This window comes from Odontomachus brunneus, unplaced genomic scaffold, assembly GCF_010583005.1.
Source record: "Odontomachus brunneus isolate Ranch 3 - 2012 unplaced genomic scaffold, Obru_v1 Obru_scaffold_017, whole genome shotgun sequence".
Classification (NCBI taxonomy): Eukaryota; Metazoa; Arthropoda; class Insecta; order Hymenoptera; family Formicidae; genus Odontomachus; species Odontomachus brunneus.
The window spans coordinates 650,709-676,028 of record NW_022639467.1 but is presented as its reverse complement, the minus strand read 5'-3'; the positions used below and the strand labels follow the sequence as shown (position 1 = coordinate 676,028).

Sequence of the window (25,320 nt, the reverse complement as noted above, 5' to 3'; positions counted from 1 at the left end):
ATTTTATAAGAATATAAACGTTTTTTGGAATCAAAATAACAAAACTCTTCGCCTACAAATAATTATTTTAACACAATTTTCTTTTTAGTAAGTTTTGACACAGCTTTAATATGTTAATTATTTTACAGTTAAAATATATTAACAAATTATATTGATCTAAAAATGGTGACAAAAATAACAATTGTTTAAATATTTGATTATGTAATAACATAATCAAGGCACCCAAAAATATCTAAATTTAATATTTATTTTTAGATTTTATATAATTATTATCATTTATTATCTTATATTATGAGTTATATATTGATTATTTCTATAACAAAAAGAAGTTTTGCTCTGTCCAATTAGATGTTATATATTTGATATCACATGATATCAAATATATATTATTATAATACGAATTTTCTCACAGCAGTGTTTATAATGACCTAATATGCTGTTTAATTTATTCTACTGTAATATATTTAATATTAATAAAAAATATTAATAAAAAATAATTCTATATAATAATAATAAATTAGTAGCTTATATTCGTAACTGTGTATAAAAACTTTATTATATCGTTATTACATAAAACGTATCATGTTAAATAAAATAAATTTATATATATTTATACCCTTTTACGTTATTAAAATTACTATTTTTTTCTTATATAATGTCTTGTTCATTATTTCAGAAAATATGCTGCATGCAATTATATTTAACACATTAGTTTCTCGCGTAATAAATCTTTATATAAAGCGTCACATAAATCAATACGTGTAAACAGAATATCCAAAAACCTAATATTATTAAAATTGAGTAGAACGACATCGTTGGCATGTCCATCATTTCCATAATCGTGTTGGGGGATTGCAAATAACAGTAAATTGTTGAGCACGATAGATTTGTTCGATCACTGTAAACTGCTTGAATCAGTCCCTCAAACGCATATCTGATATAAAAAATGCGTTTTTTTAAATTGTTAGAAGATTTAAATTAATCGTTGATATGTTCCTAATCCATACCTATAGAAGCTTATATATCCTAAAGGCTGCAAATATTTCGATATTTCTCCCAGTTTCAAGAAAAATCCCGCGAAGAGTAATAATGGAATATTTGATGCCGGTATTAAGAAAATACCCAACTAAAAGTCATTACTTGGTTACTTATGATATTCATAGCAATTAATAGCAATAAAAAATGCGAGAATCATCGTTGCAATACCTCAGTGTTAAAAACTGCGCCAGCAAGAACGCCGTATGTTTGTCCGATAATCGTAATTAACACACAAATACTCCACACCTGTAAGATTCTATGAAATTCCATTGGTTGTCCCGTTAGGTAATATGATATAATGGTGAAACATGAAGAGCAAAGTATCTAGAAATTATTAAGAATTATTAAAAAGATCTTGAGACAGTAATTTAAAACATGACGCGCAAAATATTCGATTAGGCGTAAAGTTGTATTTTTGTGCGAATAATTAGTAATAAAATTATGTTAATATAATGGAACGCACTTGCATTGGGAGATCCGTTAATATCTTTACACTGTAATATGACCTCAAGTGGTACCAATTATTTAAATGTTCTTGTAGGAATACTGCTGCTTCCGTCGGAACTACAACGAGGCAATATAATTATGTTGAACGTGATATAATTACTTTCAGTAAACTCATACATTACGAAATATAAGTTTTAAGCATCGTGAAGAATATTGCTAAACAAGTATATTTAGTAGTATTTTTTAATCAAAAAGGCTTCAGTAATATTTTTTAATAATTAGCAAAATAGAATCACGTATACATTATCACATATTTATATATGTTTATATATGAAGGACTATATTTAAAAATATAAAATATTTTACTTACACATCTGTACTGCAGGCATGGTACTTGAGAAAAATAAAAATAGCAAGAAAAAAAATAAAGAAGCTATGTTGCTGTTTACTTTTTCTGCATCGTGTCCAAAATCATAAAACACTACGCCCAATAACAATCCCACTAAAATATGAACTGCAAACCTTAGTTTTGTCAGAAACTAAAAAAGAAATAAAGAACAATAACAATTTAATTTTGCATAATCTTACATGTGTCTTTTGAAGATTTTCACTCACGCTGTCTCGTTTGATACAGATTAAACCTCTTAAAAATAGTATTTTTTGTTGTTGCCATGTTGATGTTTGTTTTATATTATTTGTAAGTACAAGTGAGTCGTCTTTTTTTAAATTATATTCAGAAGCAGTCAACAAATTTGTGTCTGTAAAATTTGTTAACAATATTGTAATTTCGTGCCAAAAGCTATATAAACAATATTTTTAATACAATAAATATATATGAATATAACTTGAAATATTTGTACTTACATAGCATTAAGATCACACTTGTCACAATAAAGTCACACTAATATATGGTCATGGTTATAACTGTTTCATCATAGGTTATTATAACATCATTTAAGATGAAATTTCCAGTCGAACAATTTTATCTTATAATGTTGTTATAATGATATTATATCTGTGATAAAGAGGACATTCGCATATCACTATGCATTGCTGTGACTTTATTGCAACAAGTGTGACTTTGATGCGCTATGTAGGTAATTTTTAAATTATAATTTGATTCTTTAATGCTTTTTTATATTTATTTTGTGTATAAGTAGGTGTGTGTGTGTATGCGCGCGCGCGTGCGTGTGTGTGTGTATAAACGCGCGCCTGTGTGTGTACTTAAAATACTTACATCTTCATTGTACGATTCTTCACAAGGCAAAATTAGATCATGTGATTATTATGAAATATAATTAAGTCGATTATAAATATAAATATATTATCAAAGCAATATAATACAAACATATTATTCAATTATATAATTGCTGTTTAAATATTAAAGATATTGTATAACGCAGTTACCGTAATTAGAGCAATTGTTGTCCAATCTCGTCTTTTCACATTCATTACGATAAGTCTCATACAAATTGTGTAAATTTCCATCTCTCTGTTCGGTTATCACCTCAAGTACTGCAATTACACAAAAACCGAGGAATGTATTATATATATTAGATATATTATTTAAAAGAATAAATGTCTCTGGGATGTATTTCGGACATTTGTGCTGTATGGGAAAGATTTTCCCCAACTGTTATTCGCAATTTGAAATTCCCTTTTTTGATAAAGATTATTATTATTCGAAATAAAAGCGTCATTCATCGTGTAGCAGTCGATTTAAAAAAATTGATCCTTTTCAGATTACAGAATAAATGTCTTTTTTGAGACGCGCGCACTACAGAACTAATTTTCTCTTCAAACTACCACATCTCATAAATATGGTATATAAACACAAAAAATCTTAAAACATAAAAAAATTATGATTTTTTTTAGTGAAAAAGCTCATTTTTATACGCTTACATGTTCACGATTTGTTTTTAAATATGTTATTATTTGGTCTTTTACATAAACGTGGTTGTTCCATAGTGTTCAAAATATGTCCTAAAATTTTTGGAATCCGATATTGGACCGATATTGTTCGAACGGCAATCATTTGAAAACTGATTGGATCAATTTGAGCCAATGTAACTTTCACGTAAGGGCCGTGACACATAAAAAAACTTAAACAGTAAGACGTAAGAAGAATCATCGACTGTGATGGGTCAATTTGCTTACTGTCTTACTGCTTAGTTCTAGACAAAATCGTAAAACTCGTAACTTGTTTTCATAAGACTTATAAGAACTTATGAATAGATCTGCAATTCTAAGTGGACAGTATGTCATATGATAACTCATAAATATCTATGATTTTTGTTTTGTTTTTTTTGTAAGCTATAACTTTATGATTTTTGCGATTTACTCGTATATTTGCTTGGAATTGCAGTATAAGTTTTGCTGTGTATCACGGCTCTAACTGTCCGGAGATATGACCAAGGAGTTTTAATTAAATTAGCATTACCAAATTCAGCTATGTTGTAGAAGCGGGGACAGGCGAAACCGGCATTGTCGAACGTATTTAAAATTTCGTCCTTTGAGCCGCAATACATACATTTACCATGATTAAGTACAAGAATATCATCGAACTGCGAGATCATCTGACTGCTAGGTTGATGTATCGCGCAAACTACTGTACAGTTTGCTTTTGCCATATCATGCAGTATATTAATGATCTATTTAATGTGTAAATTACATAGTTATTATGAAGAAAAAATTATAGCACCGATTTGCAAATATTGAGCATAGAAGTTCATTAAATATTTATTTTTATGCCAAGATCACCTTTTGTTTACGTCAGAAGCGAGGAAAAATACGATAAAAAAAATCTTACATAATATATTGAAAAAAAATGACACGTGCATTTAATTAAGCAGATTTATAAAATAGTCCGAAAATTTGTAAAAATTTGTAAAATATTCTTTTGATCTGACAATTAGTAAATAACCATAAAATTGATGTGATGAAATCATAAGAAAATATAGTTAAAAAGTAGGTTGCATGTCATGTTAATTTTATGGTAATTGACTGTTAGAAGAAAAAGACTATCTACACGGAAAAAATAATTCTGTTGGTGCAATCGAATTTTCGATTGCTCAGGGATTAGACGAAAACTCGGCTGTAGGAACAGAAAAATTCATTTATGAGGCTTCTGTACAGTTAATTGTTCTTAGCTACCTCAACCGAATTCTAATATCGTTGAATGTTCAGACGGATATTTTCGGTTGCAACAACAGAAATATTAGTTTTCAGAAATATCGCTTCTGACCACCTAATTTTTAGTTGCACCAACTGAAATTTATATTAATGATCTATTTAATGTAAATTACATAGTTATTATGAAGAAAAAATTATAGCACCGATTTGCAAATATTGAGCATAGAAGTTCATTAAATATTTATTTTTATGCCAAGATCACCTTTTGTTTACGTCAGAAGCGAGGAAAAATACGATAAAAAAAAACTTATATAATACATTGAAGAAAAATGACACGTGCATTTAATTAAACAGATTTATAAAATAGTCCGAAAATTTGTAAAAATTTTCTTATTTGCACCAACTGAAATTTTTTTTGCGTGTAACAAATGTGCCCGATCGATTGTGTCATTTTATAGATATAGATATTTTATAGATTTTATAGATATCTTTTTTTTATTGTCTCGCTTCTGGCGTTAATAATCTCTGAGTTTCGTAGCAAAGAACTAGAAGTCTTCCCAGTGAGAAATGACTCGTCGATCGACGTCGAAATCGTCAAATCGACGTCGATCGACGAGTCATTTCTCACTGAGTTATAAGCAGAAATAGATTTAATAAAGCAATTAAATAGCGTAGTCGTATATTTCGAGTGTCGATTTATATTATACTTGGTTAGATGCCACGCTATCGAGACCACTTGTTGGCTCATCTAGTAGCAAAACGGCTGGCTTGGTAATCATCTCTAAGCCGATGGAAAGTCTTTTCCGTTCTCCGCCACTTAATTTGTTGGCCATTACATCTACACAATTCAACAAGCCGAGATTCCTTGCAATCATATTTACCTAACACATATAATGATACGAAATTTCATTATTACTTTGTTTATTATGCTTGTTTACAGCAATTATGTGATATACTTCAAATAGTAATTTTCTATTCAATTATTTTAATTTCGATAATATATGTAAAGGACAGCATACCAAAAAAAGCTAGTGCGATACATATCAAAAAAACGTATTGCATCAATTTAATATACTATCGTTTACACATTATCGAAATAAGGACAATTATAATATAGTGAAATTTATAACATCCAAACATTTATAGAATATTATGTATAGAATATTTCTGTACTATATTTGTACTTACAATCGCAAGGATCGTTTTGTTACTTTGACTGGTTCCAAGTTTTAAACGAGCAGCTACATATAGAGTCTCTTTTATTGTAAGAAACGGCAATAGAGCAAATTGTTGCGGCACGTAACATACATGTTTGCGGAACGATCCTCTATTTTGCTCAATGCCATTTACGGTGACAGTACCTTCGACATTTGAAAATTTCTCGCCTGATATTATTTTCAAGAGCGTCGTTTTCCCCGCGCCAGATGGACCGATTATCACTGTGACTTTGCCCGGATCGAAGTGTCCCGTCACGTTACATAAGATCCTTTTCTTGTTTTCTATCAGAATACATTTTACATTAAATATTTACATGGTATATACAAACACAGCGCAGTGTTAAAAGTGTGTGAAAATTTCATATAATTAAATCTGTAAATAAATTTCTAGTATAGAAACAACAAAATTAATCGTTTTATTATTTTCTCTACTTATTAAGTTGTTATAACAGCAAGATATATTTAAAAAGAGCAAAAGTGAACATTCTGGCTACGTAAAATATTTCTATCTAAGTGTAAAAATTATCTCCCTTATTATCTGAGTTTGTAAGTATGATATAAACATAAAGACCCATACTAGATTTGAGGCTTTCACGGCCATTGATACAATGTCTAGATATAGCTTCCGGAATGGAGCCGTGTCTTGAATCAGCGATGTGCCGACGTTTCGCAAACGTTGCATCATCAGGGATGAGAACTCTGATACTGAGTATCAGAGTTCTCATCCCTGATGATGCAAACTACAACGTTTGCGAAACGTCGACACATCGCTGATTCAAGACACGGCTCCATTCCGGAAGCTATACCTAGATAAAGGCCCATATTCTGAATCTTCTTTTATCTATAAAAGTGCCTTTAAAAGAGGCTTAAGAGCCACCTGATTGGCTGAGAAGCTATATTTAAGGCACTTTTATCGATAAAAGAGAATTCAGAATATGGGCCAATGCCTTCAAAAGCTACGTTCGTTTTGGACGCTTTCATGCTAATAATATTGTTCTATCTTCCTTTGGCATGTAAGCAATAAAGACAGAATGACTCTATTAGCGCGGAAGCGTCTAAAGTAAATAAAATAATAAAATAATAAAGTAATAAAACTGTACATCAAACCGTACAACAAACTTAGATCTTTAATATTGAGTTACATTATTTTGCTTAGCAATTAACATGTTTCATTATGTAATCGTTGTATATAATGCAAATCTTAAACGCACGCGGATAAAATTATTTTTTTCCATTGAGAAATATAACTTTAAATAACAATATGTTAATTTCTCCTTAAAAATATCCACCTCCTTTCCAGACAACATAATGTCTAAAATCGGGACATAAGATATCTTAAAGATAATTTTTAAGACGCCTTAAAGACATTTATACGTAAATCGTCTGAAAGATATCTTTAAGATCTTTAAGTCTTATGTCCTAGGTCTTATGTTGCCTTGGTTCACCCAAGAAAACAGGTTTAACGAATTCGATTTAAACTGTGCCGTGGCAGAATTTCGTAATCTCATATTTATTTTAAAACAGGCAGTCTGTAAAATTATGGATATCATTTTTCTGCAATTTCAAATTATTACAATTATATATGTATACTATAATATATACATAACTTAATAAAAAAACATTCTAGCTCGTTTAAAATATCTATAAACACGTAAATCATTATGTTGAATTTTGCTTTTTACAATATTTTTATCAACATATTAGATATATATATATATATATATATATATATATATATATATATATATATTTATTACACACGTATTCTACACACGTTTATCGACAATTGTCGGTTGCGCAGATACAATCATACCATAAAATAGCTACGCAACAACACATACCGAATCGACAATTGTCGGCATGTGTATAGAATAGTCGCCCAGATTCATTATTCATCCGTTTTTGGCTTGTGCCAGGAAATAGTTAAACACATGATAAATAATTTTATAGTGAGTACAAATTTTACATATCGTAAGTACCCAAATTCCCAATTGAATTTTAAAATATAATTAAGATAAAACTTCTTGTGCGCAACATTCACAAATTTTAATATTTATTATTGTTTTTATTGATTATTCCTAAATGTTCAGATTTATCATTGTTATATGACAAATTGTTATAAAAAATTATAAGAAAAATATAAGTTCGAAACATAACTGGGTATAATATTGTATATAAATAATAATGTATGTACCAAATTAAAAATCGGATGTATCCAATTATATATATTATATAATATATGATATATAGAGAAGGAACTTATAAATTTGCAAGTGTATGTTGTTTTGCGAAATAATGATTGAGAACCCACTGATCCCGTCTATCACAGATAACCATATCAAATCGTTAGATGCGTCTGAAGTCAATTTAATAAATTTCTTCGCGGTATAATCACAACGTAGTAAGATGCGTTGAATCCGCTATCATTGGCTTATAACGGATTTAATTAAATGATAATGCTGGTAGTAATTTCAAAGAGAAATATCGCAAAGTTCACAAATGAAGAGTAGCATGGACAATGAACGAAGAAGAACTGCGTCTTATACTTTCACGAAAATGTAGGATAAACTTGCCTTTGTTATGGTAACGAACCGAATAACAGAGATCTTTAAATTCGATGTATAACTGTTGAGTTCGCGTTCCTTTTAATTCCATCAATCTCTCAGTATCTCCCAAATGTATTGAACAAACATCGTCGAGTGCTTCAGTCGTCACAGCATTCTTATTATCACTATCCATGTCGCTAACACTTGATGAGATCATCCTAGAAATAATTAAACACTATAAAAGCTATATAAGTAAACTCGGAGACACGAATTAGAGACACGGAGACTTAACTAAAATTTATCAGCAGAATTCTACTAATTGTAAAGCACTCAATCTTTCTCACCGAATCACGTTACACGTTTATTTTCATGCGTTAGCTAACTTCTCGTTTGATCGTACGTTTTATCAGACACCGTTTACTTTGCGCAAAGTGAGAGGCATTGCGCTCGCTGCGTTCCACATTCGAGTTCTCGACTACGACTGTCGGGTGTGTAGGCAGCCAATTGCTTCCACATCACAGACACCGACTCACATATGATATAAGCATCATGAATGCGAATGTTATCTCATTATATTCATTGCTGTATCTTATGCTAATCTCTTTGTAAATTTCCAGTTCATACTTTAGAAACTTTTTACTTCTTACAGATATCTGAACAAAAATATTTAATTAATTAATTAATATTTAATTAATATTTAATTAATTTTATTTAATTAATATTTATATAATAAAGTAAATAAATTACATATATGTATATGTATGTAATATATGTATGTAATATATATTCTTATTTAATGTTTTCATATAAATAAGAACACACACGATACCTTTTATTTTTGCTAAATATTTTTATCTTTAACAGAATATCTATATGTTTCCCTATATTATTAACTTCTAAACTCTTTGAACAATCTGGATCAAATTTTACGTAATTTTACATAAGTTTTACGACTTTCTGGAAAATATAGATTATCATGAAACCTGAACATCCCACTTCTTCCACTGATTTGATCTCCTTACCATTTTATGATAACCTAGATAACGCTGAGTAGTAGTTTGTTAGTTAAACATTGAACATAAACAAAATTTTTTGTCTTTCATCGAATCCTGTTTACTTAACTCCGTTTGATCAAGTTTAAAATAAATGTCTCAGTAAATGAACAATCTTCTAACGAGAGATTGAGACATTAATAATATATCTATATTTAATATTTCTAAAAAAGAGCCTTTGCAATTTTGTTAAAATATTTCTTTATGCCAATTTGTAATATTATTTAATGAGCATTTAATCGTTGAGTCTGTATTATTCGATAATTAAGATATAGTTCATTTTTCAGTCCAGTTATTGGTACAATCGGCATTATTTAATATATCTTAATAAAATTTATAAATAATATTTATTTTACATTTTATTATTTTTTTATGACAAACCAAAATTTATATATACGTTAGTTTTATAATAATTCCATTCATTATTTATTAATAAAAATGTAAAACTAATCATGTTTATTAATTCAGTTATCGGGACATTTATTTTAGCTTATTTTTACAAGCATTTATACAAGTTTATTTTTTTCTAGTCACATTCATATTATCGTGGTACTATTACATGATGATGAGAATTCAATATTTGAATAATGGAATCTTTATATTTAAAGTCTACGTTTTGCAGTATAAGCAGTTGTGAGATAGGAGATGTTAAATTCATGTCCATGAAAAAACTAGATCAGTGTTCGGAATTATCTACATAAACGACAGGCCGCGTAACTGACAGTCGCAGCGCTCGGTTTTGTTGATATTTCAAACTGCGACACCTTTGTTAATATTTCAAAAGAATTTCGAAACAATTTTGACTTATATTATACGTCACTGCAGTATACATAACTGCTCATATCTACAGCACAGATTCCGTAATGTTAATTACGATTTTGAAACCGAGCATCACGATTGTCAGTTGCCCTCCAGAACCCGCGAGCTGGAGCGGTTCTGGGAAATAAGGAAACATAGTCTTTGAAAAAAATCGCCTCGTTTATACAATTCTGAACACTGAATTAAATCATAAGAGACGATATATTACGATTAGATTTATCAAACGAAAAGTGCATGTATTTTATTTGTTTGTCATTTGTAATTATGCAACGACATCATAATTTTATGCTATTACAATAATCACATGAATTCAATACATAACAAATATATTTAAATAAAGAAAGTACTAACACACATTATCCTTTCTAGGACGTTCTCATACAAAAAGAAAAAATGTTTTATATATATATATTTATAATTAATTGCAAAAGATTAAAGAGAAGCGTGTGTACTGATTGGTAGAAAACGGAGCGCTCGAGTCAGCGCGGCTCAGTAATATAACGCGCGGATATCGGCGCGTGGCGATTGGAAAAACAATACATCACTGTCTATGCTTATATCGTTACGCTTCTACGTCTTGCCGCGCCTACTGTCACATCGCGCCGAGACGAGATGTATGCAGCGAATAAGCACCCTGTATATATATAATATGCAGAGTGAGGAAAGTTACTTTTTAAAAGTAACTAATTACAGTTACAGTTCCCTTTGCTGTAAATATAACTAGTTACAGTTACAAGTTACTGGCTATGAAAAGTAACTCGTTACAGTTATAGTTACTCTAAAAGTAACGAGTCGTTACTTTTAAGTTACTTTCTTGAAATTATTGTAAATTATTATTGTAAATACAAAAATCTTACATTTTAAGCTTTACTAAAATCTAAGAATTGAATTTTATAATTAATATCTATTACATTAATTAGTCAATCCACTTAACAAATTTCATATCTGTACTTAATATAATAAAAATGTAATGATAACCTTATAGAGTTAAAAGAATTTAATCACATGCTCCATAAATATATTGATAAATTTCCCAGATAGCATAGAGAATTTAAAAAGAAAGTTATTACCAATATTGAGTTTATTTTTAAGGGAATAATACTGTTTCTCTGGTCAAAAAAATCGATTTTTCTTTCTTTACATTTTATTAAACTGCAATCTATGTATTTTTAAGAATCTATTCCTACTTATCGCATCGAAAAATTTGAAAAATTGCGTAAGTTACAGCCTATTATTCGAAGCGACGCGCAGGTCAAATCCGGTTCTCCGAGCCGTTTAAAATTTCATGAGATATTCGGTCATACACGAAGGTCCTATGAACCCTAGGTAACAAAAGAACGACTTCGGTGTGTTTGCTCTATGGGCCTGGAATCGTTGATTAGGTTAAAACTTACGTAAGTACTAGAAATATAAATTTAAATAGTATCCGAAACTTTAAACGCGTTTTTCTCTAATTGGCGCGCACGATTTGAGACGAACTGCTGAATCGATCGACTTCTGCCTATAGCTACATATTCAAAACATGTGCTATTTTCATCCGAACTAGCGAAATTAAAATATATTAACTTTTCCTATTTATTTTCAATGAAAAACTATTTTTAAGGCGATTTTTAAGGCGATTTTTCGGATGTTTTTTTTCAAATACCTACAACTTGCTGAAAAACAATCCGTTTTGATCAACAATCCCTAATTCCAGCGATAACTGAATGTCTCTAGTTTAATAATCTTTTTGGCTTTCTTGTTTCAGATTAACGAGTCATGAGATATGCGCGCCATGGAGCAAAAATCGCTCATTTCAGTTTTACGTGTTTTTCAATAACTTTTATATTTTGCAGCGTACATACTTATAAAAATTCTGACATACAAATAAAATATGTAGTATTTAGCGTACTAAGTTTCAAAATAATCGGCTGCGTAGTTTCTGAGAAAAAAAATTTTGCAAAAATAGCCTCCTTTTTCGGCCGAGAAACGGTAATGCCCCCTTAGATGCAAAAAGAATTCTTTTCATTGCACTAAACTCTGAAGAATTCTTTTTGCATCTGAAAATGAACTCAGAATTGGTGACATACGACTGAAGTATTTTTTAATTCTTTTTTAATTCTCTGTGCTATTTGGGTTATTAAATTAATATACGATTACTATATAATTTTAATTTTATTTTACGTTCCCCAAGTAACTATTAAAGTAACTGTTTAAAAAGTTCCAAGTTACTAAAAATAAGTAACTAAGTTAAGTTATAGTTACAGGTGGGAAAAAGTAATGAAGTTAAGTTACAGTTACTGAAAAATGTAACTGTAACTTTGTTACAAGTAACGAGTTACTTCCCAACCCTGATAATATGTAAGTATTTATATATAATATACAAATATATATAACATATATATATATATATATATATATATATATATATATAACATTCTTATTTTGTTTTCATATAAAGAAAAACATACGATTTAAAATATTTTTTCTAAATATTTCTATCTTTTAAAACTTATTATAAAAAGAATAAAGTGTGCAAATTCTTCTTTTTACTACATTTTACTACGTATGTTATCAAAAATAAATCAGTCTTAGAAAATGGACCCCTTGAGATCTTATGAGACATTTTTTTGTACAAAATTGTAAAATTGATGTACAATTTTATCATGAAATATTATGTGTCATTATGTTAAGCGTTTCTTAACTCTTATTTTTAATATAATATAGGCAACAATATCCAAGACAATATAGAGCACTATCAACACAGTCATATTGAACCAATAGTCTACATGCTTCATATCTACTTCCGTAAGAAGCTTTTCGGGAATAGCAAAATGACAATAATCTGCAGAGCACTTCAATTTTGTCCTGTTGTAGCTGTAATCATAAATATCTATAGTTTATACAAGCATTTATTGTGATAGTAATTTAAAAACTTAGTCTTAGAAATTGCAAAATGTTTGGAAATTTTAGGACATGTAAAAAAAACACAAATACGTGCGCGCGTGAGTGCGTGATGTACGTAAAAAACGCAATAAAGAATGTCAAAATCGATTTTTAATTAATATTTATACTACTACTAATTAAAAATAAACCCTTACCCATAAATTGCAATCATAACTCCTTCAAATCCGTATTTGAGAAACGATGTGTGAAATAACCATTGTAAGTAAGGATGTGCATCTTTTAAATGCACAAAGAATCCACTAAATATCACAAATGGCAAAATCGCAAATGGTCCAAAAATCACGCTATTCTATAATATTTGTAAGTTTATATATATTAAAAGTAGATAGTTTTTACAAAAATTAATTTTTCAATCTTTGATTTATTTGAATCTCTCAAAAGGAAAGTCGAAAGATAATATATGATTTATTATTTCTATGTATTGAGAATAAAAGACTCTCTCTCTTTCTCTCTCTCTCTTTTTAATCTGAATGTGGAACGATATACACAGCTTTAAATAAATAAATACATACTTGAACTTTTAGTCCAGATCCTAAAATAAGTCCAGCCGCTTGAGCAACCAAACTAGTAGCAAAACACATAAGCACGAACAGCCCGAATCTTCTGCCTTCAGGAAGCTGATCGCTCATATAATACACTACAAGAGCATAAAGAAACGTGGCAGTAAGTTGGACCGGAAAATCGGTCAACTTGTTCGCTAGATAATACCATCGTAGTTTGTACCAACGGTTAAAGTGCTCACGCATAAGTATCGGCAACTCTGAAGGAACTATGAAACCGATAAAAATAGTTAACGTTATGTTATAGTTAAACATGTTATGTAACTGTTAAATCAATTGTAATATTAAATACATCATAAAACACGTTATATTAATTTATCATAAAACATATTAATTTATTTAAGTTTTGCACATGTATCGATATGTTCCATTCATAAATTCACCAAAATTAACTCTACATGTTTACATGAGACTACATGTCATAACCAGAATGTGAAAAATATCATTGGGTTTGCAATTATAAAATATTTTACTTTTTGTTTTTAAGAGTGAACAAATTGATTAATTACGTTTGCAATAATAAATTTATAATGGATTTATTTTGTTATTTAATAATAAGAAATTGTAAAAGATATTTTCAAATATTTGTACATAAGATTAAATTGTACTAAAAGTATAATAAACTTACACGTGACCATTGTAGCGCTAAATGCGCTATACATGAGAAACATCAGGCTGAAGAATAATAAATTAAAATTGTCTAAAGCATAAGCGGCGTCTTGACCAATTTTGAAATATATTGTACCAGCAAGTAGAGCAATAGTCAAATGCATTGAGATCCTTGAAATTGTCAAGATCTATAGAAAGAAGATATTGTTTTTTATATTCTTATTATTTTACTACTATCACAGAATAAATATTATATTTATAGTTTAATGGATTAGGTATTGTAACATCTAACAAGAAGAATCAAGATTATCAAACATCGTTAAATATATGAACAAACATAATAAACAGAACTAATAATGAACAAGAATATTACCTTATCGCGAAACAGCCTAATTGCATTTCTTCTAACAAGAACGCGAAGTTGTTTCCAAGAACTAGCAGAGTAATGTGGAGTGTGTTTAAATTCCGTTTCGAAAGAATATAATCTCATAGGAATAAGCTGTTGCGAGGTAATAATCTTTTTATTCAAGTAGAAAGTTTTATCCGATCTCCACATATTACTTTTACCATTCTGGATTGATTCTACCAGTTTAGACGGTACATGGGTACCGTAATCTCCATTACATATCTCCATCACTACGAAAAAAAACTTGAAAAGTTAAAATAAAGCTCGAAAAATATACGAATATTTTTATAAAATATACAAATTTTCGCAACAAAATTTACTTGCATTAATAAATTATTGGATTTTGTACTGCCATTTCTTTAAGTGGGTCTATCACGTATAATTTGTCAAGTAAAAAATAGAAAAGATAAACAGAAGAACTTAAATTAACTAAAAACAAAACTTACAATAATCAGCTGGATTGTAATATTCCGGACAGTATAAGCCTACGCTACATAAATATGCTACCAAATTTTGAGTGCTGCCCGTGTAAACACAGTTTCCATTAGCAACTACATAGAGGTGGTCTATCATATTTAAGAGTGTCGCGCTTGGTTGATGAATCGTGCAGATTATAGTTCGTCCTTCTTTTGCTAACTGCTTCAAAAGTGATATGCATTGTTTTGAGGTAACACTGTCTAAACCACTGAAAAAAGACATCAAAAGAATCACATCAAGAGCTGTGTGAAATTACAATATAATAGGCATCCGTCGAAATATAAACAGTTGAGATTTACCTTGTTGGTTCATCGAAGAACATGATGGGCGGGTTATTGATTAGTTCAAGAGCAATAGCAAGTCTTTTCTTTTGACCTCCGCTAAGCTCGCCGGTACGTGTATAACGAGACTCATCGAGGCTCATTGCTGTTAATATTTCATCGATCTGTAAAATGAAAAAGAATTTAATTTTTATAATTTTTAAAATATCAAATCATGGAAATATCACTGTATTCTTCTTATATATATAACACGAATTATATTAATAAATATTAAATTTAATTATTTTCCTAATTTTATTATTAGTTGATTATATTGTTAGTAACATTACAAGTTATTGTCCTCATACCCTTATAGAAATATCATACTAAGAATCATTGATAATTACTTATTTTCAGTATTAAAAATACTGGATAATAAGTAATTATCAATGATTCTTAGTATGATATTTCTATAAGAGTAAAATGATTGTTGAGACATGTATGTATATGCATCTTATATTAGATAATATATTCACACAACTCAACATTATCGAAACATTCCTAATATACAGTAACAATAAAACCTACCCTTTCTAATTTCTGATGATGTTTTAATGTTAGTTTGAGATCCGCGGCAACAAGCATTGCTTCTTGCACCGTTAAAAGTGGTTGCAAATAGTCATCTTGCATTATATAAGCTGACAATTTTCGAAATTCAGACATATTCCTTTCCTGTCCATTCACCATGATTTTACCAGTGACCGAAGTTGTTCTAAAATATGATATATAAGCATTACACATGTATATTTATCATATATCAATTAAAAATGGACGTAAGATATTGATAACTGATTGCTGACTAATTCAAATAAAAAATGCGATTATCATTACTGTCTATCACCTGCTGTTTCTTCTTTACTGAAGTATACCAATTATCTTTAGATTCATTTTGATATTCATCGAGATTAACGATTTTCTTACTAATCTTATATTGACATTGATTGATTATTAATCTTATTTCATGTGGATAAAAAAAGATATAAATCTTTATGTATGACTTTAAAAGTATAATTTTCTTTTAGCACTGGGTTTATAAAAAGCTTCAGCAGAACTTAAAATAAATAAAAAAGATTAAACTTACTGCATATATTATGATTTACAAAAGTTCATCAAATCGTTGGTGATTTCGTCTCAAAAGATCAACAGATATGAAATCAGACAATTATTTGAAGTCGTAAAAAGTGATGGACAATGACGACAAATATTTTGAACAGTACTATGTACTGTCTCATTACTTTTAATAAAATAAATGCGGCTAAAAATTCATCGAACTTTTACAAACTCTTAATATAACAATAAGTGTTTACTTTTATGAATGTGTGTTACGATTGTTTTTAGCGAAGTAAAAAAGATTGATCAGATAATTTTATTTGGTTGAAAAAGAAAAAAATAAAAATGTAGAAGATTATCGTATACGTCAATAATCTTCTACATTCTTATTTTTTTCTTTTTCAACCAAATAAAATTATTTGATCAATCTTTTTTACCTCGCTAAAAACAATCGTAACACAAATTCATAAAAGTAAACACTTATTGTTAAGAGTTAAGAGTTTGTAAAAGTTCGATGAATTTATAGCCGCATTTATTTTATTAAAAGTAATAAAACAGTATGGTACTGTTCAAAATATTTGTCGTTATTGTCCATCACTTTTCACGACTTTTTTAATTGTCTGATTTCATATCTGTTGATTCATCTTTTGAGACGAAATCACCGACGATTAGTGATGCAATGAGACACAATATCACGGTCATCGCGACAGACTGTCCATCGCGATAGATGCGCTTAAACAATGGACATTGATATTGACTCGGCACAAAAAGTATACTTGCGAAAACCTTGAACGGGTCCGTATGCGCGGTGCACATGTACCGCGATTTTCTACCGATACTATGCGGACAAGTGTACTTTTGATCGCATTCTTTACAAGAATAGATTAATTAAGATAAGACTGACGCGACTGTAGTCCCCATGCCCGGAAGAAATCTCGCAATTTTCACACGATCTAACTAACGCTAGACATGTGATATTATAAATTATATGTGAATAATCTACTTAATTTCAAGATTGTCTTGATATAAATCTCAATAGATATCACTCAATAGGTGATATGATACTAAATATAGCCTGATTATCATTCTATATATGTTATATATTTATAGCAACTTTTCAAGAAATCATAAGCTGTATGACACAAAAACGGACGAAATAATACACAAACTATCAATGTACAATAAAAAGTTTAAATACAAATCAATAGTTGATTTTGTGCAAAAAAAAATAATAAATAACATTAACAAAATATGTTTTCCTAAATCCATATTACTTTGATACAATTTATAATTAGTTATAAAGCCAACAAAACTTTCTATTACTTTTTTTTTGTTTTTCCACTATATTGTTGGATTCTGAAATAATATAAAAACAAGTAAAAATCTACAAAAGTCGTGAACGTATAAACTTATATTTCTAATTGTGTTAATTGCCTTGATGTATTTCTACGAAGAAATAGTTAACAATTTCAAACGATCGAGTTTCTATTTCTTTTTACATAAAATAAAAATAAAAAAGGGGCTAATAAGAGTTCAGGCACAGAAGTTTTAGGGCTATAAAACCTAAGAATATAGGTGAAAGTTCCATATGTTGGGAAACCAAGTAATTTATTGAACATTAAAAGTATAAAACATCAAACGTGTCGATCCATCCGTGGATGGATTTTTTACACGTGGATGAGGTCTTTTACAAGACCTCAAAATTGTTCGCAATATATATAAACAGTTTGTTTGTATTGATGCCGAGACTCGGAAGATTATCTGCGACAATGTTATTAACGTTTATTCGGCTTTATCTTTTAAATTAAAAATTTTACGTAAATTTTGTTTTCGGTTAAACAGTACGACCGCTGCACCCTATTAAGTGCTTTTGCGAATAACTGCTGTTGTTACGGACAGTGAAGGCATGTTTCGACACAGACATCGTTTCCCAAATTTTATGTCTTACAATTCTTTCCTCCCAGTCTCAGTTGCAAACGATTTTGAGGTCTTGTAAAATTCTTGATACTTTATTGTTTAAAATTAAATGTTACACTGAAGAGGGTCCACGGATGGACCGAAACATTTGATGTTTTATATTTTTAATGTTCAATAAATTACTTGGTTCCCCAACATATGGAACTTTCACCTATATCCTCAGGTTTTATAGTTTATAGTTTTATATTTTATACTAAAACTTCTGTGCTTGAACTCCTACTAGCCCCTTTTTTATTTTTTATATACATCTTTGGAGTTCTCTCGTTTTTTAATAATTTTTACATAAAGTTCAAAGACTAAGCTGCAAGATTTTTTACTCCAAAATATTTTTTTTCTGTCCATCATCGAGATAAAATTTACCAGAAATCTTAGAGCATAATGCAAAATGCATACTCACGTGAAACCTGTTAAGATATCCATTAAGGTAGATTTCCCAGCACCCGAAAGACCCATAATTGCTGTAAGTTCGCCCGGCCGAAAGTCGCCATTAAGATTGCGTAACAATTTTCTTATATCTAAAGAAAATAAAATAATATATCGATATTTACAAAGAAAGCAATTTAGTAGCATATGGATATGCAAAAAATGGTCTCGAATAACTGTAAAAAGGTAACAAAGTATAATGATTTTGCGATAAAAATGTAACTTGTATTCTCGTTATACAGCTAAAAAATAAAGTATTTATATACTAAAACGAAAGTTTTTAATACATGATCCATAGTACATTCTCAAAATACATTTGTATGCAATGATAGTGCTTTCAAATACACATAATGATTATAAATCGCAATAATGCGATTTGTATCTTACGATTTAACTCGTGATTTGTGATTGATTTATGTGCCATGTTTTGAATTTGTGCACTATTCTTGTTTCGCAATCAGCATGTTTCTTAAAGTGTCATGATTCCGAGTCTACATTAAGCTGAATTAGTGTTTAGTTTATAATTAGTTTAGCGAGAGAACGATAAAACTTTTGAAAATTAAATGCGTAAAATATTCGAAAGTTACAATAACACTAAAATTCTTACTAATAATAGTTCATTCCCAGATAGCCAAAGGTGATTGAACATTTTGAGTAAATTAATGTACAGCGGATATTGTTAAATGTTTGCTGTATATTTGTTAACATGTAATGAATGCATTACTGAATGCAACAACATGATTGCTTATACTTAGATGACGAAATTTCTAATTTAATTTGCAGTTATTTGAATTAGAATTCACGTAAGTTCAATACGACACATATAATGCTGTCTCACCTTGTTCCTAGTTTATTTAAATTAGTTCCAGTTTGTTGTCGACAACACAGCAAACTCACAGACAGTTGGCTATCTGGGTTCTTATTAATTTATTGACAATTCATTTCACATTTGTAACAGATATGTATAGTCGAGTATCATTGACATTCATTCAAACTATTTTCATTTTCTTGATATCAACTTATCGATATAGATATGTAAACTGTATATAGTTACTTTTTTTTAACTAATAGTATCAAATAAAAACATATGATATAATTGCGTTTAACATATGCACATTTAGTAACAAATAGAAGCACATGTATATAATGTGTGCATGTAAACTTTTAATTTTTTAATAAAAAGAGAACTTATAAAAAGAAATATTTGTATTTATTATTTAATTGATTTTCTACAGTCGAATAAATGATATTCTGATAATAATCGAATACAAATGATAAACTAGTGAGACATACATCATATCTTGCTACACTTTGGAATGAAATTGAACAATAAGTAGCTAGCGTATCTTATCGATTTTAAAGTAATCGCGATAAAGATTAATGAGTTTTTGTATTTCTGTACAAAGTTACTTGTTTTTTGAACAATCAATTTTTATCACAATTTTCATATTTATGAAGTAAGAATAAAATTTATTATTATTATTATATTTTTTAATATATAAATGAAGCTTTTAGTGAAAAATAATTGGTTGTAACAATTAAAATGCAATAGTTACTCTCTCTGGAATTAAATTATGTTATGATTTGATTAAAAATATTTATACATATTTATACATATTTTTATAAATGTATTACTAGAAATTACTAAAAATTATTTCCTCCTTCATAAAATGAATAAATCTACAAATCAAATATAAAATTGTATCAATAATAATAACAAGTTTATAAATTAGTTTTATTCATATTATAATTATTATGTTTATCTTATACCAGGTTATCTTATTGCCAAAATAGAGCACACAAAACTGATATTAAATACAGTATTACCTCAGATAGCACAGAGAATTAAAAAAAAAATCAAAAAGAATTCAGTCGTATGTCACCAAAATTCTGAGTTCATTTTTAGATGCAAAAAATTCTTCAGAATTCAGTTCAGTAAAAATAATTCTTTTTGCACCTAAAAATGAGCTCAGAATTGGTGACATACGACTACATCCTTTTCGAAATCTCTGTGCTATCTAGGATATAATGTTATAAAATAATTTTTATATACTCATGCATCTAATTTACTTTTGCTTTTTATCAAATAATGAAGAAAAATTATTTGTATGTGTAAAGTTTTTGTTTATTTGTTTATATTTTATGTATAATTTATACCTTTCATTTACTGTGATTTACATTGTTCAAAATAGCAAAAGAATTATTTCTACAAATATTTATACTACTTAATAAATTACTAAGCACTAAATACTTCATTTAGTATCTCTCTCCTTTTACTTTTTTCAGCAAATATATTTATATCTTGATGTTAAGGTAAATGTCCCAATGCCTGGACCCAGTAAGCAAATTGAACGCAGACTACGCGCAGATTGACAGCAAATTTGATAAAAAACCCATAGCAAAACCATAGCTATCTGTGTCTACATTAGGCTACGGTTTTGGCGACAGATCTTGCTGTCGGGCAATTGGTGCCAAATTTGCAGCAAAAATCCGACAATAAGCTCTGCCGCATATCTGGCGACAATTTGGCAACAAGATTTGATATAATAGATCCTGCATCAAATTTGTTATCTATTTGCCATCAAAAGTTGATAGCAAGCTCTGCTCGAAATCTGTTCGCGCAGGTTTGGCTATCTGGGTATGTATGTTGAAAGTTGAAATATTCATATTCAAATATAAAAGTAATAACAATATCCGGAGATTGGTACATTTACCTTACTTTTTCTTATATATATTTGATTCAAGTTATATGGAAATGTCAATAGAATTAATTCAGTATGATTCTCCAAATGTCTTTTAAGATTCATGTGTATTTAGCCATCTTAATTAACGACGTCAAAAGCGAGAAAGCTTATGTCCAAAATTCTTGAAGAATACGTGGAAATAAAAGATTATGTCTATATAATGATATTTGTGATCGATCGAGCACGTTTGTGAAATATTCCGAAAACTTTTCTTTAACAGCGATAAGCCGTAAAATTAATGTGACAAAATCACGAGGAAAAATAGGTAAAAAAGAAAGGTTGCATGTCGCAATTGTAGAAATAGAAAGATTGCCGTAGGAGATTTCTAATTTGTTTTCAGTTATCTCAACTGAATTTTAACGCACATAAAGTGCATAAAATGCAGAGAAATGTTTTCGGTAGAGTGAACAGAGGTTTCCGGCAATAACAAAGATGTTATCTCTCGTCAACGAGTTTTTCACCCGATCCCCACTCAACTACACAAACTAACACTTCTTCTATGTAATCATTGTATCTCTATGAGAATTTTGTATATTATTTCACATCTAATTACCTCTTGTTAGAATATTCTTCCGAACGCTGTACGAAATATCCTCGAAGAGCAAGTAAAGCAACTTCTCGGTGCACGTCGTCGTCGTGTATTCCATATTCGTGTGCTGTTGCTGATTACACCACTTCTCCACCGATGTCTGCGAGCTCATGGTTGCTCTGAGTTTCGAACGCAGTGTCTGCGCGTTCCTCGCTCGGCTCACGTATGCCAATTCGTTGAGTTCCCGTACAATTCATATCCTCCTTTCTTTCCGTCTGACGATAGATAACTCTCGTTCGATTCTACGCGCCTTTATCACGACGACAAGCGCGCACTCACTGAGTGGTATGAAGCGTTACCGTATTCGAAGCTTAGTATACGTGTTTTCCTTTTTCCGCGTGTCGCATATATCACGATGCCGTTGTATTTTACGCAACTAATTCGATGCTCAATCGATGTGAACGCTTCCTTTCTCAACTATCGTGAACGGTAACTGTGGAGCACCGTTCAAAGTTTACAGTAATAATTTAATGAAGAATTGACACACGTTATCATGACACGCGTTATCGGGATGTACTCTTGATTATCTGAAATAAGATCGACGATAAGACATGAAAATTTCTCCTGTTATCCTATGCTACTATTTCTCTTTTAATATGAAAATTTCACTAAACATTAATCTTGACTGGATTTTATATGAGAAAAATACTAAATAGAGTCAGACTTTATTAAGAAAACGTGAGAAACTAGACTTTTTGTACTAAAATAACCTTCTCTTGGTGCAAAGATAATTTCATAAGAAAAAAAAAAGTAAAAGAAAATTAAAGATAATCGATCAAATAACTTTGACGATGACAAATTTATGATGCGATATGCTAATGCATTTTATTCCTTTTCTCGTTGTTCATTCATCTTTGTGCTTTATTTTATTTCTTAGTAGAAAACGAATGATTAAAAAATTTCTCTGCAATAACTCGAAGATTATAATATGGCAAACTAACTACTCGTAAATAAATGCCACAATCATCATTTTGGAGCAAAATTTCGATAAAAATTAAACAGTTAGTAAACAAATAAATATTTTATCACCATTAACTTATAATTTCGTGCAATCTTTGGCAAAAATACCCGTAGGCCATCCGAAAAGGAGTTGAAAGGTCACAAGGTTGGTCATTTCGGAAGTGTATTCAAAGATATCAACTCGGAGAAAGTTCGTACGTGACAAATGAAGAAAATTTAAATCTGCCTCGCTACTGAAAGACGATGAGAACTACCGCAACGCATGCGTTCCCCACCATGTAACAAGTAGAGTACCTTAAATGAAAGTCGTGTCGTCAGCCGCCATTAAAAAAGAACAAAGCGGAAGTACCTATGTCATAGATGATTGGCTAATTCTTACGGTTTACAGCTACAACACCTAGGCTGCGTTCTTTTATTCGCAACAGATGCAGCCGATGTCATGTTATCCTTCGATTTTACCGAATGTGAAACAAAGATAGAATGACATCGGCTGCATCTGTTGCGAATAAAAGAACACAACCCTATTGTAAAGACCAGGCCTTAGTTCTAATTACACTATTATTTCTATTTTCTTCTAGAGTATGTAAAGATAAAGCAATATCCTAATTAACTCTTCAGCTTAAAGCGGGGTCTACAATAGAAATCGTAGAGTCGTAAATTGTAGAAATTGACCAATCACGATCGAGTATGAAAAGAATAATCGACCGTGATTTGTCAATTTTTACGACTTACGACTCTACGATTTCTATTGTAGAACCCGTTTTAAGTTTACGTCTTAAGGGACGTATACATTGGCTTAGTTTACATCGTGCACTTGATACGCGTATTAAATAGTAATTTTCTATTAGATAATTTTAATATCGACGATGTATATAAACAACGGTATATTAAGCTGGTATAATACTCATCAACAAAACGTATTGTATTAATTGAATGCGTTGCCATTGATATGCATTGTCGATATTAAGATTATCTAATAGAAAGTTATTATTTAGTATGCGTATCAAGTGTACGATGTAAACCAAGCTATTGGAAATAAGCAGTAATGGCTCTTGCACACAGGACGCAGTAATGCTTGCCGCGCGGCGGAAGTTCGCTCGACAGCCAATCAATATGCTGTTTTCCGTAATAATCTGCTAGCTCTTACGGAAAAACAACATATTGATTAGCTGTCGCGCGGATTTCCGTCGCGCGACAAGAGTTACCGCGTACTGTGTGCAGGAGCCATAAGAAGTAGGAAGTAAAGCCAGCGGCACACGATGCTTGTTTTCGTGCTGAATTGCTTGCTGGATTGAAATACTCTATTCTGATTGGTGCATTTCTGAAGACGGACTAATCAGAATAGAGTATTTCCATCCAGCAAGCAATCCAACACGAAAACAAGCATCGTGTGCCGCTGGCTTAAGAATAAAAATTAACCAATCATAGTTGATTATTCTTCTCACATTCGACTGTGGTTGGTCAATTTCTTACTCTTACTTCCTACTTCTTACTACTTATTTCCAATGTAGCGTCCTTTCAAGGTCGTTCTACATTAGTTGCAAGCCGATCGCAAGCAGACGCAATTCTTATTGCGACAGCCAATCAGAAGCATCAATGGTGCTATTGATGCTTCTGATTGGCTGTCGCAACAAGAGTTGCAATTGACTAGCAACTAATGTAGAACGACCTTTACGTCTACGGTAACGGAAATTTGTGCGCGAGGGAGTATAAGGGCCTTTGCACGTAGAAAAATTTTAACCGTAAAGTTGGTGACATAGAAAAACTTAAGCAGTAAGACGTAAGCAGTAAGCCAATCAGCCAATCACAGTCGTTGATTTTTGGACCGTAAGAAGAATCAATGATTGTGATTGGTCAATTTGCTTACTGCTTACGTCTTACTGCTTAAGTTTTTCTATGTGTCACGGCCCTTACAATTCGACGATTCTCAACATGATTGGTCAATTCTTACGTTACGTCTTAAGGCCAAATCACACTAATGATTGGCAATAGATGATTGACGATTGAA

General features: G+C 30.2%; 2 protein-coding genes across 3 annotated transcripts; both read right to left on the bottom strand.

Annotated features, from left to right (window-relative positions):
- Window positions 1–585: 585 nt before the first annotated feature.
- LOC116841672 (ATP-binding cassette sub-family G member 1-like) lies at window positions 586–8,940 on the bottom strand. Of its 2 annotated transcripts, none has more exons than XM_032809903.1 (12): window positions 8,781–8,940; window positions 8,408–8,598; window positions 5,806–6,116; window positions 5,325–5,498; window positions 3,926–4,136; window positions 2,893–3,000; window positions 2,101–2,243; window positions 1,856–2,024; window positions 1,502–1,602; window positions 1,207–1,362; window positions 1,008–1,126; window positions 586–934 (listed from the first exon to the last, which is right to left on the bottom strand). In XM_032809903.1, the coding sequence occupies exons 2-12, from the start codon at window positions 8,595–8,597 to the stop codon at window positions 709–711; spliced, it is 1,908 nt and encodes a 635-aa protein (XP_032665794.1). In that variant the 5' UTR covers window position 8,598; window positions 8,781–8,940; the 3' UTR covers window positions 586–708. The 2 variants fall into 2 exon arrangements, with proteins under 2 accessions (XP_032665794.1, XP_032665793.1); XM_032809902.1 differs by having other exon boundaries at window positions 8,725–8,892.
- Window positions 8,941–12,658: 3,718 nt separating this feature from the next.
- On the bottom strand, window positions 12,659–23,501 carry LOC116841667 (ATP-binding cassette sub-family G member 1-like). The gene is made up of 11 exons (XM_032809893.1): window positions 23,382–23,501; window positions 22,317–22,879; window positions 18,994–19,111; window positions 16,098–16,281; window positions 15,549–15,694; window positions 15,219–15,457; window positions 14,740–15,002; window positions 14,386–14,554; window positions 13,710–13,966; window positions 13,332–13,486; window positions 12,659–13,107 (listed from the first exon to the last, which is right to left on the bottom strand). Exons 2-11 carry the CDS (start codon window positions 22,462–22,464, stop codon window positions 12,915–12,917), a joined length of 1,872 nt encoding a protein of 623 aa, XP_032665784.1. The 5' UTR covers window positions 22,465–22,879; window positions 23,382–23,501; the 3' UTR covers window positions 12,659–12,914.
- Between the last annotated feature and the right edge of the window lie 1,819 nt (window positions 23,502–25,320).

Excerpts from the sequence above, each read along its gene's own strand:
- LOC116841667 (XM_032809893.1), bottom strand. The coding sequence starts at position 22,464 with ATGAGCTCGCAGACATCGGTGGAGAAGTGGTGTAATCAGCAACAGCAC. Across the intron at positions 15,003-15,218 it reads TTACAATCCAGCTGATTATT|TGATGGAGATATGTAATGGA; the intron begins GTAAGTTTTGTT and ends TTTTTTTCGTAG. Across the intron at positions 13,108-13,331 it reads GTTATGATTGCAATTTATGG|CTACAACAGGACAAAATTGA; the intron begins GTAAGGGTTTAT and ends TTATGATTACAG.
- LOC116841672 (XM_032809903.1), bottom strand. The coding sequence starts at position 8,597 with ATGATCTCATCAAGTGTTAGCGACATGGATAGTGATAATAAGAATGCT. Across the intron at positions 5,499-5,805 it reads ACAAAACGATCCTTGCGATT|GTAAATATGATTGCAAGGAA; the intron begins GTAAGTACAAAT and ends TATATGTGTTAG. Across the intron at positions 4,137-5,324 it reads ATAGCGTGGCATCTAACCAA|ATCATTAATATACTGCATGA; the intron begins GTATAATATAAA and ends CACATTAAATAG.